This window comes from Anoplopoma fimbria, chromosome 1 (assembly GCF_027596085.1).
Source record: "Anoplopoma fimbria isolate UVic2021 breed Golden Eagle Sablefish chromosome 1, Afim_UVic_2022, whole genome shotgun sequence".
NCBI lineage: Eukaryota > Metazoa > Chordata > Actinopteri > Perciformes > Anoplopomatidae > Anoplopoma > Anoplopoma fimbria.
The window spans coordinates 2,976,309-3,000,808 of NC_072449.1; the positions used below are offsets into that span (position 1 = coordinate 2,976,309).

The 24,500-nt window shown below is 39.2% G+C and overlaps 3 protein-coding genes across 3 annotated transcripts; 2 read left to right on the plus strand and 1 right to left on the minus strand.

Moving 5' to 3' along the window:
* Nucleotides 1–4,326: 4,326 nt before the first annotated feature.
* LOC129093724 (TLC domain-containing protein 3A-like) lies at nucleotides 4,327–7,584 on the plus strand. The gene is made up of 5 exons (XM_054601833.1): nucleotides 4,327–4,491; nucleotides 5,474–5,557; nucleotides 5,752–5,971; nucleotides 6,099–6,194; nucleotides 6,774–7,584. Exons 1-5 carry the CDS (start codon nucleotides 4,370–4,372, stop codon nucleotides 7,056–7,058), a joined length of 807 nt encoding a protein of 268 aa, XP_054457808.1. The 5' UTR covers nucleotides 4,327–4,369; the 3' UTR covers nucleotides 7,059–7,584.
* Nucleotides 7,585–7,797: 213 nt separating this feature from the next.
* On the minus strand, nucleotides 7,798–15,064 carry gemin4 (gem (nuclear organelle) associated protein 4). The gene is made up of 6 exons (XM_054598271.1): nucleotides 14,794–15,064; nucleotides 11,765–13,810; nucleotides 10,568–10,724; nucleotides 10,211–10,481; nucleotides 8,722–9,417; nucleotides 7,798–8,261 (listed from the first exon to the last, which is right to left on the minus strand). Exons 1-6 carry the CDS (start codon nucleotides 14,810–14,812, stop codon nucleotides 8,040–8,042), a joined length of 3,411 nt encoding a protein of 1,136 aa, XP_054454246.1. The 5' UTR covers nucleotides 14,813–15,064; the 3' UTR covers nucleotides 7,798–8,039.
* Nucleotides 15,065–16,056: 992 nt separating this feature from the next.
* Nucleotides 16,057–23,409, plus strand: dhrs13b.2 (dehydrogenase/reductase (SDR family) member 13b.2). The gene is given in 9 exon segments (XM_054600359.1): nucleotides 16,057–16,156; nucleotides 17,609–17,785; nucleotides 18,337–18,615; nucleotides 19,625–19,819; nucleotides 19,822–19,953; nucleotides 20,803–21,150; nucleotides 21,316–21,408; nucleotides 22,026–22,045; nucleotides 22,203–23,409. Coding segments are annotated over 9 exon segments (1,311 nt in total). The 5' UTR covers nucleotides 16,057–16,104; the 3' UTR covers nucleotides 22,218–23,409.
* Nucleotides 23,410–24,500: the final 1,091 nt, after the last annotated feature.

Here is a 24,500-nt window from a genome sequence, read left to right on the forward strand (position 1 = left end):
CTATAGAGGAGGAGGAGGAGGAGGAGGAGGAGGAGGAGGAGGAAGTATGGGAGGATGCAGAGGGAGGAGTGTCCATCTACAGGACACTCAGCTCCTCCTCTCTTCATCTCAGAGAGACGAGAGTGTTTCCAGGCCTCCACCTGGTCCAGAGCAGGTCCAGAAGGAGTCCAGGTCTCCTCCCCCGCCCAGGTGAAGGACCTGGAAGGTTGCGCTACTGGAATGTGGATCCTGGCTCTGGAGCTCCGCCCCCTTTCGATCTGTTTACATTTAACCTTCACGTGGAATGCCCATGGTGTCCGTTCAGACATGTGGATTTGTCTGCATGCTTGTGAGTTTGATCACACCGTCAACACATCCTTTACCCCCCCTCCAGTCCTTCAGAGCTTGGGTGTGTGCATGAAAACACAAACACATACACACTGCTGCTCTGTTAATACTCCAGTTTTCTAGAGTCTTCTTTTTTTCGGACTCTGAACCCCTGAACTTTATGGATGCTCGTCAGAAAATCTTCTCAGTTTTTATGACAGATTCCTCCATGAAGAGCCGGTGGAGGATTTACAAACGACGTTGTCAGAGGAGCAGACGACTTTGCCACGAAGAAGTTTTCATTAGTGACCAAATGGACTGTGCCAACTACCTTTTTTTTCCATGAGTGTTTTCTACAACAAGCATGTGTGGTTTTACCCCCTACTCCTTTATTTTTTTGTGACTTCATTATCACACAAATGTTGCCTTTATCAGTAACAGCCCAAGGTTCTTGGTCGCACTTTTTGTTTTTTGTGAGGATTTTCCTTCACGGTGCCTGTGAACGGCCTCTCACCTTTAGGGCTCGGAGGCGCCATAAAGGGGCCAAACTGTTGAGAAACTCCGGATGAATTGCAGCCACGTTTCCTGATAATGCCGGTCTGTGTTTGATGCATCGTTTAATTATTCTAGAAGAAACACGGCAGCAGAGCACAACAGCAAAGACAAAAGCACACAGGCCTTCCTCCTTTCTTTAATATACAACTAGTGCATTTCGTCTTTTGAGTGCTATAGTTTTTGATGATTTGTTTAAGAATAAATATCTAAAAAATCTCCCATTTTTTTAAGCAAAAAGTTTGGTTAAAATAAAGGGATTTGATATTATCCAGATACTTTTAGATTATTATGTTGGGAAAAACAAATTTACAACTTTAAAACATAATTTAAAATAAATGTTATGACTCTCAAAAACATGTTAAATCAAGCTAAAGAGTTTGTAGCTTTTCAAAGACTTCTTAGATGGGTTCAGTCAGCATTTCTAAAAAAAAAGGTTGGCTGAAGTTTAAAAAGGAAACTGAGCTGAGGATACATTTGATATGATGAAACCGTCCAATACATCAAGTATTAGCGTCTTTATAGATTTGTGGCTGGTAAGAGGAAGTAGACACACAACAAGCTGAGAGAAAGAGGAAACAAGAAAATGAAACAACCTCAAAAATGAAGAGAAAATTACAGATTATCAGATAATTATATTATATATATTATGTTATTTAAAAAGTCCAATCCAAATTGAATTTATGGCATGAAATCCAGGAACAAGTCTGACATATATTACAAAATAGGAATTATTTTAAAATCAGGGAAACTTGCTGCTGTAAATACAAAGAATAGCAACAAATATTAATCCGCCACTGAAAATAGTCCCCATCAAATTCACTATTTACTCTTGTTTGCCTAAAGTTTGCTAAAAAAAAAGACTTTCTTTTGCATTCAGCAGTGCTGTCAGGAAAAATGGTTGCAATTGGTCCATGTTTTCTCCTCCTGCCTCTGAAAAATCAAACTCGTTGGACTGGATCGTTCCAAACAACAAACCTGAGAAGAAGCTGCTCTTAACGCCAAACTCTCTCTCTCTCTCTCTCTCTCTCTCTCTCTAGTGTTCAGTGAAATCAGTATTTACAGTAACAGCACAGAGTCTGTTCATGTTTTGCATCCCAAAGGGAGTCTGGGAAATGTTTTGATACGTCGGTGTGACCCTTTACCTCCACTCCTTCTACTCGTCTCCTTAAAGAAAAAAATAAATGTCCCAACACGGCTGCATATGATTGGTCATCCAGCACGGACCTGCACCTGTGATTCAAGTGCCAAGAGTCTTCCCCAATCCTGAAAGTGTACTGTAGTCATCCGGCATCTCTGATTCGCTAGTTTGATCCCGGGGCGCGGCCACAACCCTGCTGCCATGACGACGGAGGATGGTCGCCGGGGGGAAACCGGCCCCGCGAAGCAGAGCTTATTCTTCCAATCAGGACGTTGTGTACCAAAGCCTTGAAACAGCCCCCTCTGTGGCATGACGACAATGTGCAATTTCATACTGCATCTTGAAGACTGACTGTTTACTATGTGTGTAAAATATTTTTGGAAAAATGGTGATCTTGGATTCTTTGACTACTGTGCAATTTCTGTCCGTTTGAGAAAATTCATCAAAGTCTATATTGCTGTAAATACGAACCGAAAGCCCAATATTTCTATGAAGACAGTCTTGACATATACATATATATAAATATATATAACTTATTTTGAGATCTATTTTTTATGTTGGTTTTAGCAGCACTAGTTGGAGGTGTGTATACTGTGCATAAAATGCAGAATGTGTGCAGACTATGTTACACGTTGACTGTTAAGTGTTCTTTCTCAATGTTGTGCACTGACTTCAAGATTTCAAATTTCTATTTATTAAGAGAGACAATGATTGCATTGCTGAATATGTATTGGTGAGGATGTATCTTTTGCCTTGAATGTAATGTATTATTAAATAAGAGGTTGTTCATTATTGTGCTTCTCTTTTCATTTTAATTTCTGTTGATATATGACTACGTGTTCCTTTTCTTTGTAATCGTTCACCTTAAAGACATGAACAGGAAAGGTTAAAGCTGCTAATCAACATATTTGATCTAATATCTGCCTCACAAGGATGGACACAAACAAAACTTCACATTTTCTTTGTATGTCGAAAAAAGTAAAAAAAAAAAAAAATATAGAGTATGTTGAAAAAGTAAATAAAAGTCATAGTATAGTATGTCAAAAAAAAAAAAAAATAGTATAGTATAGTATGTCGAAAAATGTAAAAAAAAGTCATAGTATAGTATGTCAAAAAGTCATATTATAGTGTTTCAAAAAATTTAAAATAAATAAGTATTATAGTATGTCAAAACATTTTTTAATAAAAAAGTCATAGTATAGTATGTCGAAAAAAAATAAAAAAATATATATAGAGTATGTTGAAAAACGTAAAAATAAAAGTCATATTATAGTATGTTGAAAAAAGTAAAAATAAAAAAAATATATAGTATGTCAAAAAAGTTAAAGAAAAGTCATAGTATAGTATGTTGAAAAAAGTAAAAATAAAAAAAATATATAGTATGTTGAAAAAAAAATAAGTCATAGTATAGTATGTTGAAAAAAAGTAAATAAAAAAGTCATATTATAGTATGTAAAAAAAGTAAAAAAAGAGTCATAGTATAGTATGTCAAAAAAAAAAAAAGTCATATTATAGTATGTCAAAAAAAATAAAAAAAAAAGTCATAGTATAGTATGTCAAAAAATTTAAATAAAAAAGTCATATTATAGTATGTCAAAAAAAGTAAAAAAAGTCAAGTATAGTATGTCAAAAAAAATAGAAATAAAATAGTCATATTATAGTATGTCAAAAAAAGTAAAATTAAAAAGTCATATTATAGTATGTCGAAAAAAGTAAAAATTAAAAAGTCATAGTATAGTATGTCAAAAATTTAAAATAAAAAAGTCATATTATAGTATGTCAAAAAAGTAAAAATAAAAAAGTCATATTATAGTATGTCGAAAAAAGTAAAAAAAAGTCATATATAGTATGTCAAAAAAATAAAAATAAAAAAGTCATATTATAGTATGTATGTAAAAAAAAAAAAAAAGTCATATTATAGTATGTTAAAAAAAAAAATAAAAAGTATGTCAAATATGTTGTATAGTATGTCAAAAAAGTAAAAATAAAAAAGTCATATTATAGTATGTCAAAAAAAGTAAAAATAAAAAGTAATAATGTCGAAAAAAGTAAAAAAATCATATCAGTCTGTCAAAAAAGTAAAAATAAAAAAGTCATATTATAGTATGTAAAAAAAGTAAAAAAAGAGTCATAGTATAGTATGTCATTTTTTTAAAAAATGTAAAAAAAGTAAAAAGTAAAAAAATCATATCAGTCTGTCAAAAAAGTAAAAATTTTAAAGTCATAGTATAGTATGTGAAAAAAGTAAAAATAAAAAAGTCACAGACATGTTGTCTCTGCTGGTAATCATAGAGGGGTTAACTGAGGTCACTGGGCTCTGCACATGCGCAGTGTAACTGGAGCAGAAGGAGGAAGAGGGCCGTGAGGACCATGCTTACCTCGGTGGTTTGTGGGGCTGTGGTGTTTCCAGGACTTTTCTTCGGATGCAGGAAACTACTACGACGCACCTTCAGCCGCTGGAGTGAAGCGGACGTGGTGTGTGTCAGTGAGAGGTCAGGAGGTCACTGCACCACCCTCCATTCTCAAACATGACACTGCAGAGAAGCCTTCTTATGTGTTAATCTACTGAGGAGCTCATGCAAACTGTGCATTTACCTCTCAGATAATATAATCCCTTTAAGAAAGCTGTGATTGTGTCATATGGGAGAACCAGGAGAACCAGACTCTGCTGCAGTTAAATGAGAGGTTTTCTAAAGGGAGTCTGGCGCTTGGACGCAGTACCACTTCTGTCCACAGGGGCCGCCAAAAACAACACTAAATGAAAGCTCCCTGCAATAACTTTTAATTAACTTTCATATTTTGTGATTTTAGGCCATTTGTTCACAGACACCAAACACATTTGCATGTATTTCAATTGTTGTTTTGAGTGTAAGTGTAGTCTCTTAAATTTTCCAGTTTTATTTTTTGTGCATAACAGACAACAGAAAGTACTTTTCATAAAAGTCATAGTATAGTCTGTCGAAAAAAAGTTAAAAAGAGTAATAGTATAGTATAAAAAAATGATAGTATGTCAATATATGCATTTTTTTCAAGAGTCATAGTATAGCATGTCAAAAAAAAATAGGACACATAAGTTTTTTTTGTGCATAACAGACATGAAAGTGCTTTTCAAAAAGTTAAAAAAAAAAAAGAGTCATAGTATAGTCTGTCAAAAAAAATAAAAAAAAAAGTCATAGTATAGTCTGTTGAAAAAAGTAAAAATATAAGTCATATGATAGTATGTCAATTTCTTTTTAAAGAGTCATAGTATAGCATGTCAAAAAAAATAATAAAAAAGTCACAGTATAGTATGTCGAAAAAAATGACTATAGGACACATTCATTTGAACAGACCACACAATATGCATGCAATAGTTGCAAGAAATATGAATCAGAAAGAAAAGAGTCATAGTATAGTATGTCGAAATAAGTAAGTTTTTTTGTGCATAACAGACTACAGAAAGTACTTTTCATATTTTTCTGACTGTTCCTTCAGGCTGGTGTCCTCCCTCCATGCATCTTTGGCTACTGCAGCTGGAGTCACAGTCGTAACGAGCTGCAGGGATGTCATGACCGACAGGTAGGAGAGTCACGTTTGAATTTATATCATTATTTTAGGTTTTTATCGCTATGAAGATACACTATGCAATTAAATTAATTCATGCATTGTGTGTTTAAAGCTTTCGTGTCCAAACAACATACAATAAATCAAGTTTTTTCACATCTCATTGTGTGCATATTAACAATAATAGTGCTCGCTGTGTCTCCACGCAGTCACTGGCTGGTCAACGCGTTCGTCTCGTTCGGAGCTCCCTACATGGTCTACGACATCTATGCCATGTATCTGAGCCACTACCACACTCAGAAGGTCAGAGGTCACTCAGGCTTATACAGCGGCCACTCTCTTCAGGCGGTGAAGGCTTTCCTCACTAAGGACTGGATGCTGGTCCTCCATCACCTGGTGCTGCTCCTCGTTTTCCTGCCCATCACTCTGGTAAAGTTTGAGGAGGAGTTACTGTCAAAGTGTCTTTATATAAGGGATCAATATGAACACATATATATATATATATAGTACAGGGGCTGATCGAGTGTACTGACTGTGCAGTGTGTGTGATTTGTAGTTTCTCAGAAGAGGACTGGGTGATTTCTTCATCGGCTGCCTTTTCACCACAGAGTTCAGCACTCCTTTCGTCTCTATAGGAAGGATTCTCATCCAGGTAAACTATATAGACATCATAACAAAATCTGTCTTTCAATGAGGATATCATTTTAAACCATAAGGTTTGCTACACAGCCCTAAGAGGCACGTCAATGTTAGAATATCTGAAGTTTATTTTCATTATAGTTTATTCTTTTTCCTGCTGACTCTCAGGGAGAGTTTATTGTGTATATATGTATGTGTGTATACATATGTATAAAGTAAGTATTAGCAAAAATTTGACTTAATTCTGAGTGCTGTGCTCCTTGTGCATCATTTTTGTATCATATATATATATAAACATTTGTGTGTGTGTGTGTATATATATATATTCAGCATATTAAAAGGTTTGAAATGGGATGAACGCCAATATTCCAATAGATTTGTTCTAACAAGTTGTTCCAAAATCTCCCAAAGTTATCAGTTGGGTTGCAAAAAGTATCTTTATTTTTCTCCTAGCCACTTATCTGTGTGTGTAACGAAGATTTAAAATTTTTGTTTTGTTATTTAGAACAAGTTGTTGTATTTTTATTGTTGTTGCATTATTCCCTTCTTCCACCATCTTGTTCACGTTCTTAACTGAGTCTCTTTCCTCCAGCTGGGCCTCGACGACACCAGGCTGCACAGAATCAACGGCGTGGTTGTCCTCTTGAGTTTCTTCACCTGTCGGATCCTGGTCTTCCCCTTCATGTACTGGATGTACGGCAGACAGTTTGGGATCCCCCTCCACAGAGTGGCCTTCCATCTGCCGCTGCACTGCAACGTGGGTAACCTGGCCATCCTGGCTCCACAGGTGTACTGGTTGATCCTGCTGGTGAGGAAGGCTTACAGACTGTACCTGAGACAGAAGAGAGGGAGGGGAGACGGGCCGAAGACACACTGACCTGATTATAAAACGACCTGGTTTAACACTAAAGAAAGTGTGAGGGTCACTGTTAGTGAAAATAAATCAAAGTTTTCATGAATAAGTCCATTTAAAGTGGGAAAAAATCTATTATTTTGGGAATAAAGTTGACTATTTAAGAGAAAAATTGTATGATTTTGAGTGAAAAAGTCGTAAATTCAGATTATTCTGAGAAATAGTCGTACCTTTTTTTCAAACTTTTTCTATTCAAAATTCAAATCTATAAATCCTATTTAATCTTAAAATTTATTTTTTTACTGAGAAACTTTCACTATATTTCTGGAATGTTGTTTTCCCCAACATTAATTACTTTCTGAAAAATGTTCAACTTTATTCTCAGATAATTAATTTACCGTGGCCTTAATAAATCGTTTATTGTGCACTACATTATTATGTTAATATTTTGCTGTTAATTTTGTTTGTCAGCTGTTACTATGTGATTCAAATTTAAAGCTTTACGATTTGCAGAGAATATATTTTGTACAAATAAATCAATTATCTTTTCAACTTGTCAATTGTATGTGTTGATAGTATTTGTGCTCCTGAAGGATGCTTTTTTATATATATTACAAGGCTTTTTGTTTTCTTATGTAGGTCACACAGAGGCTTCAATATTATATTTACAATGTTTCATAACCAGTTAAAAAAAATCCTCTTAAAAGCTTCAATTTCAGGGCAGAAATGAATAATACTCAGACAGAACTAAAAGATATTTGCTGTGACATATCGGCTTTTTATTCACTCAGATTCCAAATCCATCACTTTGCAGTAACTTCTTAAGTGCAGTGTTTGAAATTATAACTTTGCTTTATCAGCAAACATGCTCAAAAAAAAAAAAAGGAAGCATTTGAGAAACTTAAATCTTAAGTGGAATACAGCCTTGGTTATATTTTCCTCAAGGACTGTTGGAAACATTTTATTTAATCTTTCCTCCGTGAGGTCGTGCATTAAAGCCACGCTTCAAGCTTCCGACGACACGAGCTGAGCGATCTTCTGCCGCAGCACGGCCTTCATCTCCTGGTTCTGCAGGTTGTCCGTGATGGTGGAGAAGAAGTGGCGGGTGTTGTCGCTCTCCAGCGGGCTGCTGCTGAGCGGGAAGGCGGCCATGACGGCCTCGTAGTGGCTGAGGATCTCCAGACTGGAGAGGAACAACGGCTCAGACTGACCTCCTGGCATCATCACCTGGGAGAGGACATTTAAACACAGAGACTTCAAGTCAGATTCAGGAAAATATCACATTAAAAGGAGTCTTTTCTTATATATTAAGAGAAACCTTTTGGTATTTTTACGTCTCTAGTAGAGACCTGTCAATCAGTGTGTAGCCCCGCCCTAAAGCATCCCCTGCTTTATGGTCTGTTTGACTCTAAATGGAGCATCATTTACTAAATGAACATCATGCTGTATTGAAGAAGACTTGAAACTAGAGATTGAGACCATAAACTCATGTTTACAATGTTTACTGAGGGAATAAATCAAGAGAGAAGTAGAGTCATTTTCTCATAGACTTCTATACAACCAGAGGAGTCGCCCCCTGGTGGACAGGAGAGAGAATGCAGCTTTAAGACATGAAGCGTTGACTTCACTCTTCAGAACAGGAGGTTGCCGCCTGTTTCTTAGTTGCCATGGTGTTTAGAATTCTTACCTGGATGTGCTGAACGTGGCAGAAGAGCTGGCTGAGAACAAAAAGGACTTCTTGGGAAGGGACCGTCTCCGCCTCCTCCTCCATGAGGGACTCCTTAGATTTCAGAGGAGAAGCTCCTGCTTGTTGAAGGTCTTTGATTGAAGCATCAGAGTCTCTGGACGCTGTTGTTTTAGGAGGCGTTGACGCAGTGACATTCAAAGCTCCCGATGAAGGAAGAGGCAGCTTGTCTCTCACCGAGTTCATCATCTCCCTCACGGCGTGGGCGTACAGCCTGCTGACGTGAGCCCAGCCGTCGGCCGGCAGCCAATCGGAGCAGCTGGAGCCGCAGAGCAGCTGGAGGACCCGGAGCAGGAGGACGGACAGCCGGAGCACGCCTGAGAAACCCCTCAGATCCAGCAGGGGCAGATAGTCCACGTACTCCAGAGAGAAGGGAACGTGGAGGCGACCCGAGGCGATGAGCTCCCTCAGGACTCCCAGCAGCCGGGTCCACTGGGAGACGGAGCACCAGGGTAAGGTCTGGGTCAGGGCCACCAGCAGGCCTTTGCTGAACATGCCCACGTGGTCCGGCCGGCGCTGGTCCAGGGAGAGACGGGACAACATGGTGGAGCGTAAAGAGTCGGACGCTGAGCAGCACTCCATCCAGGCTAACAGGCCGGTACCCGGTCCATACTGGGGCAGGTCTGAGCCCAACCAGTCCTACAGAGGAGGAGAGAACAGGAGAACAAAGACATATGAGCAGGGACGGAGGGGTAGTTGTTGCAGGGGCGGAGCCAGATGTTGTAAACATCCCGGGGAGGTTTTTGAGGATGTGAGGGTCCAAGGACAGAGGACGTCGTATGTTTGTGATTTGGGGCGATACAAAGGAATTAAAAATCTGCACATCATTTGGGGGAAAACATGATAGTTGCTGAGGAAACAAATCATCCTGTAAAACCGACATCCTTCACAATGTTTTCCATCTCTCTGAAACCAGAACACAACAAAAGCTGAGGATGACTCACGTTCACTCTGCTACCTTAAGAGGTGCAACATCTGTTTGGTGTTCCCATCATTAAGACACAAAACCCTGCACGCTGCCACGGCGATGATGGTTATGAATTTGCGCTAATTTAGCAGACTCAGTTAAACAAAGTCAAGTCTAAAATAAAAGGATTTCCAGCACTTTAAATCCCTTTACAGTGACTTTAATGCTCCATTTGTCATCTTCAGTTTGACCTTTCAACCGGATGTGGTGACGTCTTTGAAAGGAAAATAAAATATACTGTAGGACAGATGGTAAAGCTCTGGGAAATCCTGCTCTAAAATGAATATTGTCTCCTTAATTCATTTATTGCAGACTGATATTTTCTGGAAAAACAAATAGATATCTGCCGGCTGTAATTGGCACAAAATTTCAGTTTGTTTTTGGACGAATCTATTCAGGATGATACCGTGATGTCTTTGAACTATCTCACTGCACCTGAAAAGTCAAATCCTGACGAGCTCCTACCTGCTCAGGTAGATCACAAACAGCCAGCAGAGACGAAGGAACCTCGTTCTTAAAGTGTTCTCCCCAAACGGGCTTCAGGTGGAAGCGGACCGTCCAGTCCAGCTCCCCCGTTTTGTTGTAGAGCCAGAACAGAGCTCTGGACCAGCGGCTCGGTGCCGCCGCCACCTCGGCACCCACAACCTGCCCCAGTGTGGTCAGCACCGACACCAGCAGCTCCCTGGTGTCCATGGACCAGTGGGGGACAGCGCCCTCTGCTGGCTGCTCCCAACACCTGGAAGAGATTTGGACGGTAATGAGTTTAAATCAAGTAATAAAAAGGTATGTGGATCTGGATGGAAGGACATGAATCCTACAAACCTGAGAGTCTGGTTCTGCAGCTGAGCCAGGACATAGAGGAGGGGGAAGGGAGAGCAGTCCAGCACCCAGTGAGGAGACGAGGCTGCATCCTGGACGTCCACGGACAACGCAGTGTGGAGGAGTTGTAGACTCAGTTCTACGTCAAAGGAGCTTTGACCTGAAAGAAATACAAAGACGGACGTTGGAGCAGACGGACTTAAAATTATTATCTTTACATAAACACATAATGTAAACACACATTTTAACAGTGTTTTTTACCTAATTTGCTTTTTCTAGGACCAATGCCATAATGTAAAATGTATTTAAGTTGTATTTGTTATTTACAAATGATTTAGTTTAGTACAAACTGAATACTGCTTTTATTTTGAAGTCTGAGCTCCAGTCTTGTTTGGTTGCTTTCAGGGAGTAAGAAACAAAACACATGCTCATCATAACAGACTTTAATTAATTTAAAAAGGACACTAGAAGACTGTTCCCTTGTTCGGACATGCAGCCAACAAGGTATTTTCTGTTTGTTTGTCTGTATTTTACTTTGAAATAAAATGTTATGCATGCTATAGTTTGTATTAAGCTAACATGCTGTCTTTATTTTCTCGTTTATACTATGTGTGTTTATGCTTTAAATAAACCAGTAGCAAGAAAAACACTTATGTCTGTCTGTGCTTCGAGGTAATAACAGAACACTTAAAGCTGCACTAATCAATATGTTTTAACAATGGATCAAATAATGCTTTTACAGCCCACAAAACAGAGACAACAGAGCAAACTGAACGTGCAGATGAAGGCTGTGAGTTTTGGTTAAAAGGCTCCAGAAAAAGCTAGTGAGTGGACTTTAAATTAAGAGTATTTTAAACCAATGCAGCAAATGAAAATAGTAAAATGTCTCATTATCACAATCTCATGTTTTCTTAAAAAGTTGCATACCTTGTTTTTTCTGTCTCATTATCACAAATGTAGTTGCATAAGACATTTTCCTCAAGGATTCCTAAAATATAATTTCATAATAATAATAATAATAATAATAATAAATGTATTTTGTAGAGTGCTTAAAAAGGTAGTCAAAGTACTTCACATAGCAAAAACAAAAACTTTAAAAGCAAAAAAAAAATAAATGACATTACAACAGTAAAAAAAACAACATTTAAGCTTGAAAATAAATATATTAGTTTAACAGCGTGAATATGAGAAGACACTCACCCATAGTGGAGATGTTTGGCAGGACGAAGACGTTCACGACCTCCTGAGGAGTCAGAAAGCTTTGCCTCCCTTCTTTTTCTCCCTCCACCGTCACCACCGGCGTCATCAGCAGGTCCAGGTACTTCAGGAGCTGCTCCTTCTCATTGGCCGAGAGCGATTTGCTCCTGATCGTCTCCTGCAGACACCTGCAGAGCAGAGCGTTGCCACTCGGAGCATCCTTCCCTTCATCCATACTCTCCTCTTCATCGCTCCGAGCTTCATCTTTTATTCCCCCGTCACCTTTGAGTCCAGGCAGCTGCTGCAGGATCTTCGCCATAAGAGAGAAAGCGCCTTTGTTGAAAATAGCTGAATGACAACAAGACCTCAAAGTGGCTTCTGGGTTCTGAAACGCAACCCTGGCCACTAAAGAGACGGCTGTGTTCAGATTGGCCTGCGTCGCCGCCGCTGCTCCGCCTCCTTGGATGATGCAGTTGAAGGCCATGTTGAGCTCCTTCTCAAACCCCTCAGTCACAACAGAGGGGACGGAGTGACCGAAGAACCCCCTGCTGGAGAGTCCCAACATGGCCGCCAGCGCTCTGTTCTTGTCCTTTAAGGAAAGCGCAGAGAAGATGTCCGCAACGACCTTCATCAGCTTCCTGCTCTGGCTCACGTCGGTGCTCTCGTTGTGGAGTTTACTCACGAGGGCGGAGGTCAGTTGGATCAGAGCGTCGAGCTGCTGGAAGGCCGCCTGGTTCTTCTCCAGGCAGTCGGTCCAGAGGGCGCCGTGGGAGGACCAACTCTTCTCACTGGCGAACAGAACCGCAAAGCTCTGGTAGTCCTCCAGGCGGTGGTTGATGATGATCGCGGTGACCCTCATGTTCACCTCGACGGTGCTCTCTGTGGCCGGGAAAACAAGTGACTCCAGCAGACCTCTGAGAACGTTCTTCTCAGCGTCTTCATCATCTATTTCAGTCATAGTTTCGGTCACTTCTGTTTTCTGTAGAGCTGCCAGGACTCTCTGGACACTCTGCTCCAGCTTAAATGCTGAGTAGCTTGGTTTAGAGCCGTCACTCACTTTCAGGAGATCACTGTTTTGCCAAAACCGAACAAGTTCTGTTATAATCTTCAACGCTTCAGCGAGCTTCATCCCGCTGGGTTGAAACTGAGACGGAGTGTGAGACGCTCGTAGGTCTCTCTGAGCCTCCTGGATAAGTTCAGGGCTCAGTTTCTCATCGTTCTTCTCTCTGACGCCGACGACTTTAGACAGGATGTGCATCTTCTCTTTGGTGGGAAGTACGACTGGTTGGTTTATTAGGAAGGCTGTGTAGAGAGCATCGAGAGAGATGGAGAGGGCCTGGAGGCAGAGGTCTGTTGTAGAGATGTGATCTTTGAGCTCTTTAAGTGCATGAAGGAGAACGTGCAAGACATCAGCGGTCGGCTGTGATTCTTTTAGATCTTCTAGCTTTAACCTCTTTGCAGCCTGAGGGGACACACTGGACTCAGACGAGAGACGAGAAAATTGTCTGGTGAACATCGTCTCTATGCTGTCCTCTCCTCCGGCCTTCTGCTCATCTCTACCTTTCCACAGCTCCCACCACACGTCCAGAAAGAGTCGAACATCATCCTCTGTAGTGGGGCTGCTCCTCACGTGTTGCACTAGCATTTCAAGCTCGGTACAGATCTGAGATCGAGGAAGAGACGAGAGGAAACGGGCAAATATCTGAGCAGCTGCCATCGACTTCACCACCTCCAGCAGGACAACGCGGTTGAGGTCAGGGAGGCCGTTCTGGAGGGGGAAGAAAGGGTTCTCCCTCCAGGCCGTCTCCACGTCCTCTCCGGTCTCCCTGGACAACGCCTTCAGCCACACGGCACAGACTAATTTCTTTATCCAGCTGACAGCCGATGCAGGCAAACGACCACTGAGTTCATCTTGTCCGCAGAGTTCTCTGACTGCCTCCAGCACCGGGTGTCCCACCCTGATCCAGTCAGCCTTCTGAAGGGAGGACAGGGACGAGGGGAGACACAGTTTATCAGCCAGGAGGAAAGCCCCCTGAAGAACTGCCGAATCTGAAAGCAGAAGAGAGCAGACGTTAAAGAAAAGACCAATATTGTATTCGTTCATGCACAGATAATCATTAAATCATGAAACTTTAGAAGCGCCAACAGATAAAAAAGTAGTGTTTCAACTACATCTGACTTGTCTCTATGCAAAGATCTATTTTTTTCTGTAAAATGTCAAAAAAAAAAAATCGGATCAAAGCAAAAGGTGGCCAAAAAGGTCAAAAAGTTATTAATTTTATTATCAAATAGGACAAATGAGAGCAGCAACATTCTGAAGATTGAGAGGCTGAAATCAGAGAATGCTTTTTATTTTATTTTGGTCATTAAATGACTTGAATTGATCACAAAAGTTACCCATCAATTATCTGTCGATTGATTAATCTATTGATCAAATAATAGATTCCTGCTCCAGGCGTATTAACTATTAATAACTTTAAACAATAAATAATAGTTTACCATAACTACTATTATTAAATCTGGTTTAACTTTAGACTCTAAAGTGTAATAAAAACACTACACAGGAGAATGTTTCTTAACATATTATGGTAATAAGCCATCTTCTAATTTGGCATAAAACTAACATTCATTCATAAAATGTTTGATTTTGGTTTCCCTGAGAGTCTCACAACCTTCTTCTGTCCAAATAAATAAAAAAAGTTTAATATTATCTGTTAAATCTGATATTTAAGGTGTGTTTTTTGCAAATTATGCTGAAATTGACACAATTCTTCATAAAGTTAGATCCTAAAAACAGACTTAAATCTTGTTTTTGGGATGCACAACAAAGGGCATCTTAAAAGTAATAACCTTTTAATTAAATGTAGAGTCACATTTTTAATATATAAGTAAGATTTGCATGTTTATTTGTTATTATTATTCAGAAAAAAACCAAAAATGCAACTTAAACAACTAAAGTTATACTTCCTCACATTGAACAAGATAATACACATATTTTAAATACAATATAATGTTTAAAAAGTGCACATTACCTTTATTCATCAGTGCCATGCTGCTGAATGAAGCTAAAGCAGGTTAGCTCGTTTGCTAACTTTACTACGCTTTTAAACTCCCATTCATAAACTCTCCCGCCCCTGGTTGTTCTAAATATTCTGTCTAATCAACTAAACTACTGATACCAAACAAGAAACAGCAGAAAAACAGGCAACATAACTCGCATTTCACACGTTTTTCATGTCAACAATTTCGTATTGAGCGCTTCCGCGTCAACGTGTTCAAAAACAAGAGGGACCCGCTGAGACGTCACAGCGCCACCGCAGGAGGGAGGCGGTACTGCAGCTCTACCGGCTAAAAAACCAAAACCTCCTATTAAATAAAATCAACTCATTAATTAAATGTTTTTTTTTGGAGCAACAACAAATATGTGATTTATCTTAAATTTTCTGATTTAACTTTTAACATGGAATTGTGTTTTTATTATACGTCACAGCGCCACCGCAGGAGGGAGGCGGTACTGCAGCTCTACCGGCGTTAAAAACAAAAAGGGACCCGCTGAGACGTCACAGCGCCACCGCAGGAGGGAGGCGGTACTGCAGCTCTACCGGCTAAAAAACCAAAACCTCCTTTTAAATAAAATCAACTCAATAATAAAATGTGTTTTTTTTTGGAGCAACACCAAATATGTGATTTATCTTAGATGTTCTGATTTAACTTGTAACATGGAATTGTGTTTTTATTATACGTCACAGCGCCACCGCAGGAGGGAGGCGGTACTGCAGCTGTACCAGTGAAATAAAACAAAACCTATTAAATAAAATCAACTCAATAATAAAATGTGTTTTTTTTGGAGCAACAACAAATATGTGATTTATCTTAGATTTTCTGATTTAACTTTTAACATGGAATTGTGTTTTTTTTGTTGCCATATTGTTGCTTAATCATGCACATGCAGTTGTGGAGTTACTTTCTGGTGGACAAGTCAATAATATAAGTTTTGTGTGCCTTGCTTGCAAAAATTAGTTTTGTTGTTTTTCCTGTTGTGTAAAAGTGAAACTGATCCTTCTTGTCTCCTTATTGAAGCTGCCCCAGTTTACACCAAACATAGAGCCTATGAATGACTTATTTAACTATATCTACAACACAAGCACTTATTGTATCATTTTTAAATATTCAAATTTCATCATATGTAGTTTGCATTTAAGAAAATGTTTTGTCAGTGATATCTGATCAGCCTGCCACGTGACACGAGAGGAAGTTTTATTTTTCTATGAAGTGAAAGTGAAAGTACATTTCAAACTGTGAACGACTCAGTGTTGTGTTGCTCGGAGGATTTCTCCCCATGAATGATGATGAGTCTGATCTTAAAGATACTCAGTTACTTGTGTCTTTGTGCAGGTAAGTCTTCTGCTTTGTGGCGTTTTTTACAGCTTGTTTATGAAGACATGGAGTATGAATGAAGTGAATACTGCACTATACCTGTACAGGACTGTACTTCACTGTACTGGACACAGGAATGCCCCCAAAAACCAGAGGCAACTGCATGAACTTATAGTGGGGATCCTTAAATAAACTGTTTATTATACGGTTCTATAATGTACTGTAATGTAATGTACTGCACAATACTATACTGGACTTTACCCAAGAGTACACAAAAACACTGGAGGCACCCTGTGACTCTTAAATGCAAAATATTCTATACTGTACTAGAATATACTATGTTCTACTGCAATGTACTCTGTTATAGTAGCCTACAGTATTTACTAACTGTACTATACTACACAAATTCTGTACTGTACTATACTATACTGTTCTATACACAGTATTATACTCTGAATGCCCCAAAAACTTTTCTAGTAATTTCCAAGAATGTCAAAAAAGTCCCCCTCATTTTTCTAATAGCTTCTAATGTACTCTGGATCCTTATTTAATACTACACATACTGCACTTACTACTGTACTATACACAGGAATGCCCCAAAAAAACTAGAAGCACCCTCATTTGCTTCTAATGTGGATCCTTTAATATACAATATATTATACTGTACTGTATTATACTCTGCAAAAGAAGCCTAGAGTATTCCACACTCAACTTAGTACTCATATTAGTTGTTGCACTCACTGTATTCGTATCAGTTCGCTGCACTTATTGAATTCGTAAATAAACTTTACTGCACTTATCCTATTCGTAGTAGTAATAGCACTTATTATATTCGTATTAGTCTGTTGCAATTATTGTTTTCGTAGTAATTTGCCTCTGCACTATACTTTTGCTCTGGTTTATGCTTTTAGATGCTTGTTTAAGAAAGGAGATGCACTTATGACTTCTGGTGACTAGTAGTTCTCTTGAATACCTATGTTGAATACACTTCCTGTAAGTCGCTTTGGATAAAAGCGTCTGCTAAATGACTGTAATGTAATGTAATGTAATGTAACTGTACTATACTACACTAATACTACATTATACTATACTGTACTATTTCCAAGAATGTCCAAAAAAGTCTGGATTCACCCTCATGTGTTTCTAATAGGGATCCTTAAGTACAAATATTCTATATTGTACTATATTCTACTACAATATACTCTGTTATAGTAGCCTACAGTATTCCACACTTTACTATACTACACTAATACTTCATTGTACTATACTGTACTATACCCCAAAAACTAGAGGCACCCTTGTGTGCTCTAATGGGGATCCTTAAATAAACAACATAATAAAATGTACAATATTGAACTAGTTTTTCTGCCATATACTCCAGTATTCCACACCTTACTGTACTACACTAATACTATACTATGCTGTACTACATTTTCTCTCACTTATACATATTCCGTGTGTCTCTCTCAGGTGTGCAGAGTCTCCAGAAGGTGTCATGGCTGCCGTGTCCGTTCACAGATGAGCACGTGTTCATGAACACCGACGGTCACATGGAGACTCAGCACATCCCCCGAGACGCCATGCTGCAGTTCGGTCAAACCGGAGACGCTCCCGTTAATCCACACGCCATCACCTTCCTGATCACCAGTGAGTCCTGCGTCTCATAGGAGGAATATTATTATATTCCTTTATTGATCCCCATGGGGGAAATTCAAGTGTTGCAGCAGCTCAACTACACAGACAGCTACAATACTATACAGACACAGACAATAAATACACATACTATACAACTACACAGACACATTGACTATTTATAAATACATGTACTATACAACTACACAGACTATATACACATTATTCTATACAACTACACAGACAATAAATACACATACTATATCAACTACACAGACAATAAATACACAGATACTACTACAACTACACAGACAATAAATACACATACTATACAACTACACAGACAATAAATAACATACTATACAATCATACACAGACAAATAAAGACAATACATACAACTACACAGACAATAAATACACATACTATACAACTACACAGACAATAAATACACATACTATACAACAAAAGAAAGATAAAACACATACTATACAACAAAATAAAGATAGAACAGGAATATACAGATATATATATATATATTGTGTGTTTTAACGTGTTTCTGTTCCAGCATCAAAGTTGGACCTGCGGCGGTTCATCGACGGGGTGGAGGAGGCGGATCAGTTGGAGTGCGAGCTCCGGCGTTACAGCACCGAGGGCATCCACGTCCGCTGGCCGGTCCAAGCGGGGCAAGAGTACAACCGCTGGTTCACCGTCACGCTCAGACACGCCAAGGGCCTGTTCACGCTGACGGGCTTCCTCAGACACCCGTCGGACCAACCGGCACTGGGACAGCAGGACTACCGCAGCTGGCCCGCCATCGGAGACAGAGAGACCCTCACCACAACAGGTAGAACCGGGACACGACGGGGTTCACACCAGAACCGCTCACAGGAGAGATTCATTCACCAATTTCATTATATTTAGATTGTTTTCCATTAGGTCCAAACATAATTTAGGAATGGTCAAGAAGTCTCTCTCGAATACATTTTGAGGCCTTTATGAACACTTTCCTTAAATCAGCATTTCTGCAGACTTTTCACATTAATTACCCACAATTCATAGCAATTTGTTAATAAACCCGAGATGTAAAAAGGTAAACAAAGAAGAGGACACATTGGTGTTCAGCCTGGCATATAAAGAGTACACTTAAACTTTACGGATTAAAGATGGAAGATAAAAACACATGAAAGCAGAGATTATAATACACAGATTTATTTAACTTTTTGTTTTGACACAAACAAATAAATAGATTATTTGACAATCACCTCTCATCTTGTGAGGCTTAAAGCCTGGAAGACGTTCAAACCAGGGAGTAAAAAATCTAAAAGTAAATTCCCACAATTGTACATAACATTTTATGCCGTTGTCATGGTAACGTGATATGTCGCAGCAAATGTCTCATTCGTAATTACACCGTTTAAAGCCCTTACAGTCGCTCACGCTCAACCATTTTAACAGGATACGTAGGTCTAGTCTCTGAGGGTTCAGGGTTTGAGGCCTTGGATCGGGCCTTAGTTGAAAATCGCCACGTGACTCACAAATAGTTCATTGATAAAAGCTTTATTGACATGTGTAGGGATCATACGAAGAAGGACAATTAGTTTTGAGATGATTTAGAAACAGGCACGCATAAAAAAATACTGAAATATATATACTGTATATATTACAGTATTTTTTTAAAGTACAGTAACTTATATATACTGGAAGTTAAGTAGTCATATTTTTGCTACAACTATATTCTTGTGAGGCTTGAGAATGAGCTGATAATCTGGATTTTTTTTTTCCCTCCAAAGTTAAAATCAGTCCCGTATCTCACATTAATACGACCCTGTTTTCATGTATCTCTGTGTCCACAGTTGCCATGGTGATTAAAACCCAAACTCCGTCGGTGAAAGCCAGTCTGGGCTCCCAAAAGAAGCTCCACTGCCAGTTCTCCATGGACCACAAAGCACCCAACATGACGGTGGAGTGGCACCATCAGCAGCGTGGAGAAAGAACCAGACTCTTCAGTCACACCAGCCGCACGGGACGGAGCGAGGGCCCCGGCGTCGGGCGAGGAGCCTAGCGGGCGGCGACGCTTCCTACAACCTTCCCCTCGCCAAGATGACGAGTGAAGGGACGTACATTTGTTCCGTGTCGGTGCTTCCGCTGTTCGTCAGTTTGGATATCAGTTTCAACATCGAAGGTGAGGAAGAGCTCGATTACGCTGAAGGAGTCGCAACCTCCGGTTCTGCTGAGTGAAGCCGAAGTGGAAGTTTCTTAATACTTGCATTCTCTCTCCTGTCCATCAGGGGGCGACTCCTCTGGTTGTATAGAAGTCTATGAGAAAATGACTCTACTTCTCTCTTGATTTATTCCCTCAGTAAACATTGTAAACATGAGTTTATGGTCTCAATCTCTAGTTTCAAGTCTTCTTCAATACAGCATGATGTTCATTTAGTAAATGATGCTCCATTTAGAGTCAAACAGACAATAAAGCAGGGGATGCTTTAGGGCGGGGCTACACACTGATTGACAGGTCGACACCAGAGACGTATACGGCGTCTCTACGTCACTCCTCCTCAGTCCATATATGGTCACTTCTGTTCGCTGGGATTTGCTAACATTGCAGCAGCTCCATCAACCCTCAAAATGACGTCATAGACTTCTATATTGATGGACAGTAGAGAGAATGCAGGTTAAAGACACTTTCACATTGGCTTTATTTCGAGGTGGTTGCCACCGGGTCCATTTGCGCCTTTGCAGTTACTCTGTATGAAATCACGTCGCTCCAGAAATGTTCACGTTTGGTGTGAACACAGCATAAACCTCGATCTCTCTTTTTTTGGTCTTTAAATTGACAAAGAATTGTGGCGAAACACCCATAACAGTTTCCTAGAACCCATGGTGATGTCTTCAACAGTCAATAGATGCAACTCTCCCTCTAATAAAGTAGATTTTTGCAGACAACATTTGCAGCTGGAGTCAAAGTCATAACAGGAACACTTTTGCTGAAATCATTTTAAGAAACATTTCCCTCCCTTTCTCTCCTCAGAGTCTCCCAGAGTCTCCATCAACATCGGCCAGACTCTCTCGCTGCCGGAGGACGGCGAGCAGAAGGTTACCTGCGACGCAGAGAGCTACTACCCTCTGGACGTGGAGATCGTCTGGTACGTTCAGGACCCGGTGGGGGCGGAAAAGAGGGTGGGCGCTCCGCTCCGGACGGAGCTCCAGAACGTTCTGCTGTCGAGCCACAAACACAACAAGGACCAGACGTACTCGCTGACGGCCTTCTTCTACCTGCAGGCGTCTCTCAAGGACTCGGGGAAACAGTACACCTGCAGCGTTTCCCATCAGTCCCTGAGGATGCCCATCAAAAAGAGCTTCCTCCTGATCATTGAGGGTGAGTGGAGGTCGCTGCAGTACCATGAAGCTACCACACGGCGACAGCAGAGGAACATTACATTACAGTCATTTAGCAGACGCTTTTATCCAAAGCGACTTACGATCAGTACATAGAACATATCCGACTGCTGACCTCCATGTGTGTTTCTCTCTCTCTGCTCAGAGCCCAGCAGCTTGACGTTTAACTTCTTCATTGGCTTCGTGCTCGTCACGCTGTCGGTCGTCCTGATTGTGATGCTGAGTCACCTGTTCTCAGGTGAGTGAGCAGGTACAATTATATGAGCTCAGCTTCCATCATAACGAGAAAAAAGTTTATTTAGGATAAGATAAAACTTTATTAATCCCGAAGGAAATTCTTGTGCCAGAGTTTGATCAAATATTACAACATAATAAAAACAAAACACAATAGAATAAGAATATAAAGCATATATATAACAATTATTAAGTGTAAAAGAAGAGATACTAACACAAAAAAACATTGCAAAATAGAATAGGGTAAGGTAAATAAATTAAGTAAAAAATTCAACTATAATTGAAAAAGTAAATTACAACAACAAACATTACATAGAAGAGAAAAAATATAAAAGAAGTGTAAAAGAAGTAAAACAGACACCATTGCAAAATATAATATAATAGCAATAAGAGTAAGGTTAATAAATCGAATAGAATAACAAAAACAATGATGAAATACTAGAGTAAAAAATATGAAGTGTATCAGAACTAATAGCGGAAGAACCTAAAATAGAAAAGTAATAAATAAAAAACGCTAAACATTAAAGAATGAGTCGTCAATAACCAACTACTCATATTATTTTGATTTATGAACTGTTGATGCCTGAAAAATAATGATTTTTTTATTTATTTTCTCCACAGCAAGAAAACGAAGAGAGCAGGTAAGATGATATGAAAACAAAACCACAATTATTTAACCAATGACATTTATGCAAACCTATAGTTCATCCCTAATGTGTGTGTGTGTGTGTGTGTGTGTGTGTGTGTGTGTGTGTGTGTGTGTGTGTGTGTGTGTGTGTGTGTGTGTGTCCTGAGCAGAAGAAGCCATACTGAGCAGCTTTGGAGGAAAAACATCAGTGAAGGCCGACTCTCCTCCTCACTCGATCACTTTTGTTTCAGAATGTCTCCGACGTTTGAAGTTTGTTGTTGTGTTTGTTTGTTTCCAGGTGATTTGGGGTTTCTATGAAACTAAATGTGTTTTGTTGCTGTTTTATTTTGCTAATGCTTGAAAAAAAAACTTGATGTTGTAAAGTAAATGATTGTTCTTCTGGATGAAAAGTGATCAAGATATTATTGAACCGGTGAAAATGCAACAATCAGAGTTTAAATATCATTAGTTTAAATTAATAAAAAAATATATAAATATCTTTTAATAAAAGCTAGTTATATTTCTTATAAATTTGCTCAAGAATTCACATAAATAAACAAAAACTTCAAATTTTATTGCGTAATTTCAGTCACCAGTTACGTTTGAATATCACCATACCAATCACTACACATCCGATTGTTTTGCCATGTTAGCTAGTTAATTATAATAATAACTTTATTTATATAGCACTTTTAAAAACAGAGTTAACAAAGTGCTTTGACAGACGAAGCAGAAAAAGAGGAAATAAAACAACAGAAAGTTCAACAAAGCGAGACAAACTAAACCCTGAAAAAACATGACAGACAAAACATAAAACCAATCGATATCAGAAGATCAAACTAATAAATGATGTAAAATTAATAATTTAGTGGAAAAAAATCAACATCAACATTAAAATCAAGCAGTAAAGAGACAACATTTCATGAAAGTCAGTCTGTAGAAATGTGTTTTAAGAAGTCATTTAAAAGAGAAGTTAAGAAAATCTGCATCATGTAAAAGCTCCAAAGCCTGTGATGAGGAAATAAGACCCTAAATACATTCAATTTGTTTAAAAATGGCAGTGATGAGTGAGGAGCAGAATATTACCAAAGTTTATTTTTTCTCCCTTTTTATTGTCATGCTGTTTTTTTTCCTCATTTATTTTGGAAGGTGGTCCTCACAGAAAGGTTGAGAACTCCTGTTGTGGAGTGGAACAGGTCTAGTAGCGTAATGGAGCAACGCTTTTACATTAGGCTCAGTGTTGTGTTCTGATCACATGACCACACATCATCGTAAGCTTTGGTGGAGCATAAAGGAGAAAATCCTACTGCGTGGATTGACAGAAAACATGGATGTAAACAATACATGATTTGAAATAAAAACATTTTTGAATTTAAATTTGCTATTTATTTATGAGAAAGGAAATGCACTCAACACATTTGCTGATTTCTTTTGTAGTCATATTGACGTCACCCTGAGGAGGAGTGACGTAGAGACGCCGTATACGTCTCTGGTGTCGACCTGTCAATCAGTGTGTAGCCCCGCCCTAAAGCATCCCCTGCTTTATGGTCTGTTTGACTCTAAATGGAGCATCATTTACTAAATGAACATCATGCTGTATTGAAGAAGACTTGAAACTAGAGATTGAGACCATAAACTCATGTTTACAATGTTTACTGAGGGAATAAATCAAGAGAGAAGTAGAGTCATTTTCTCATAGACTTCTATACAACCAGAGGAGTCGCCCCCTGGTGGACAGGAGAGAGAATGCAGCTTTAAGACACTTCAGTATTGGCTTCACTCTGCAGAACCAGCGGTTGGCGCCTGGTTGTAGGTGAGGTTTGGTCTGAACACACTTTTAGACTTCAAGATGCACAAAGAGTGTGTTTGAGTGAGAACTAATGTATCTAACTAGAACTTGTGTTTGTTTACAAGAAAGTGAACTCGGATACCATTAATGAAGAATTGCTGCAGGGAAAAATGTGAACTCTGTACTCCTAAATTGTCTTTTTAAAAGAAGTGTAATTCTTGCAACATGTTTTCTCTTAAAGCCGCACTCAAAGTAAAATCAAAGCTTCTTGTAAAACTGGTCTGCTCTTCGCATTACATCTCCGTCTCTGTGCTCTCTCATTAGAAACACTCAGTAAAACAGGCTGAACCTCACGGCTCGTATATGTCAGACCGTCGGCCTTGAAGTGGACTGATGGAGAGGAACTCTAGGACGTCTCAGCTAAACCGGTCCGTCAGGTTTGAGTCCATTTACAGGGATAAACAGAGCTTTACTTAGACTGAGACCAGATGTGTGTGTGTGTGTGTGTGTGTGTGTGTGTGTGTGTGTGTGTGTGTGTGTGTGTGTGTGTGTGTGTGTGTGTGTGTGTGTGTGTGTGATTTGATGTTCTTTGAAGAAACATAAAACCACTAAAAACATAAAAGAACAAAAAGCTTTCCTTAAAAAAATCACAGAAATCTCCTCAACAAACTCCCGATCA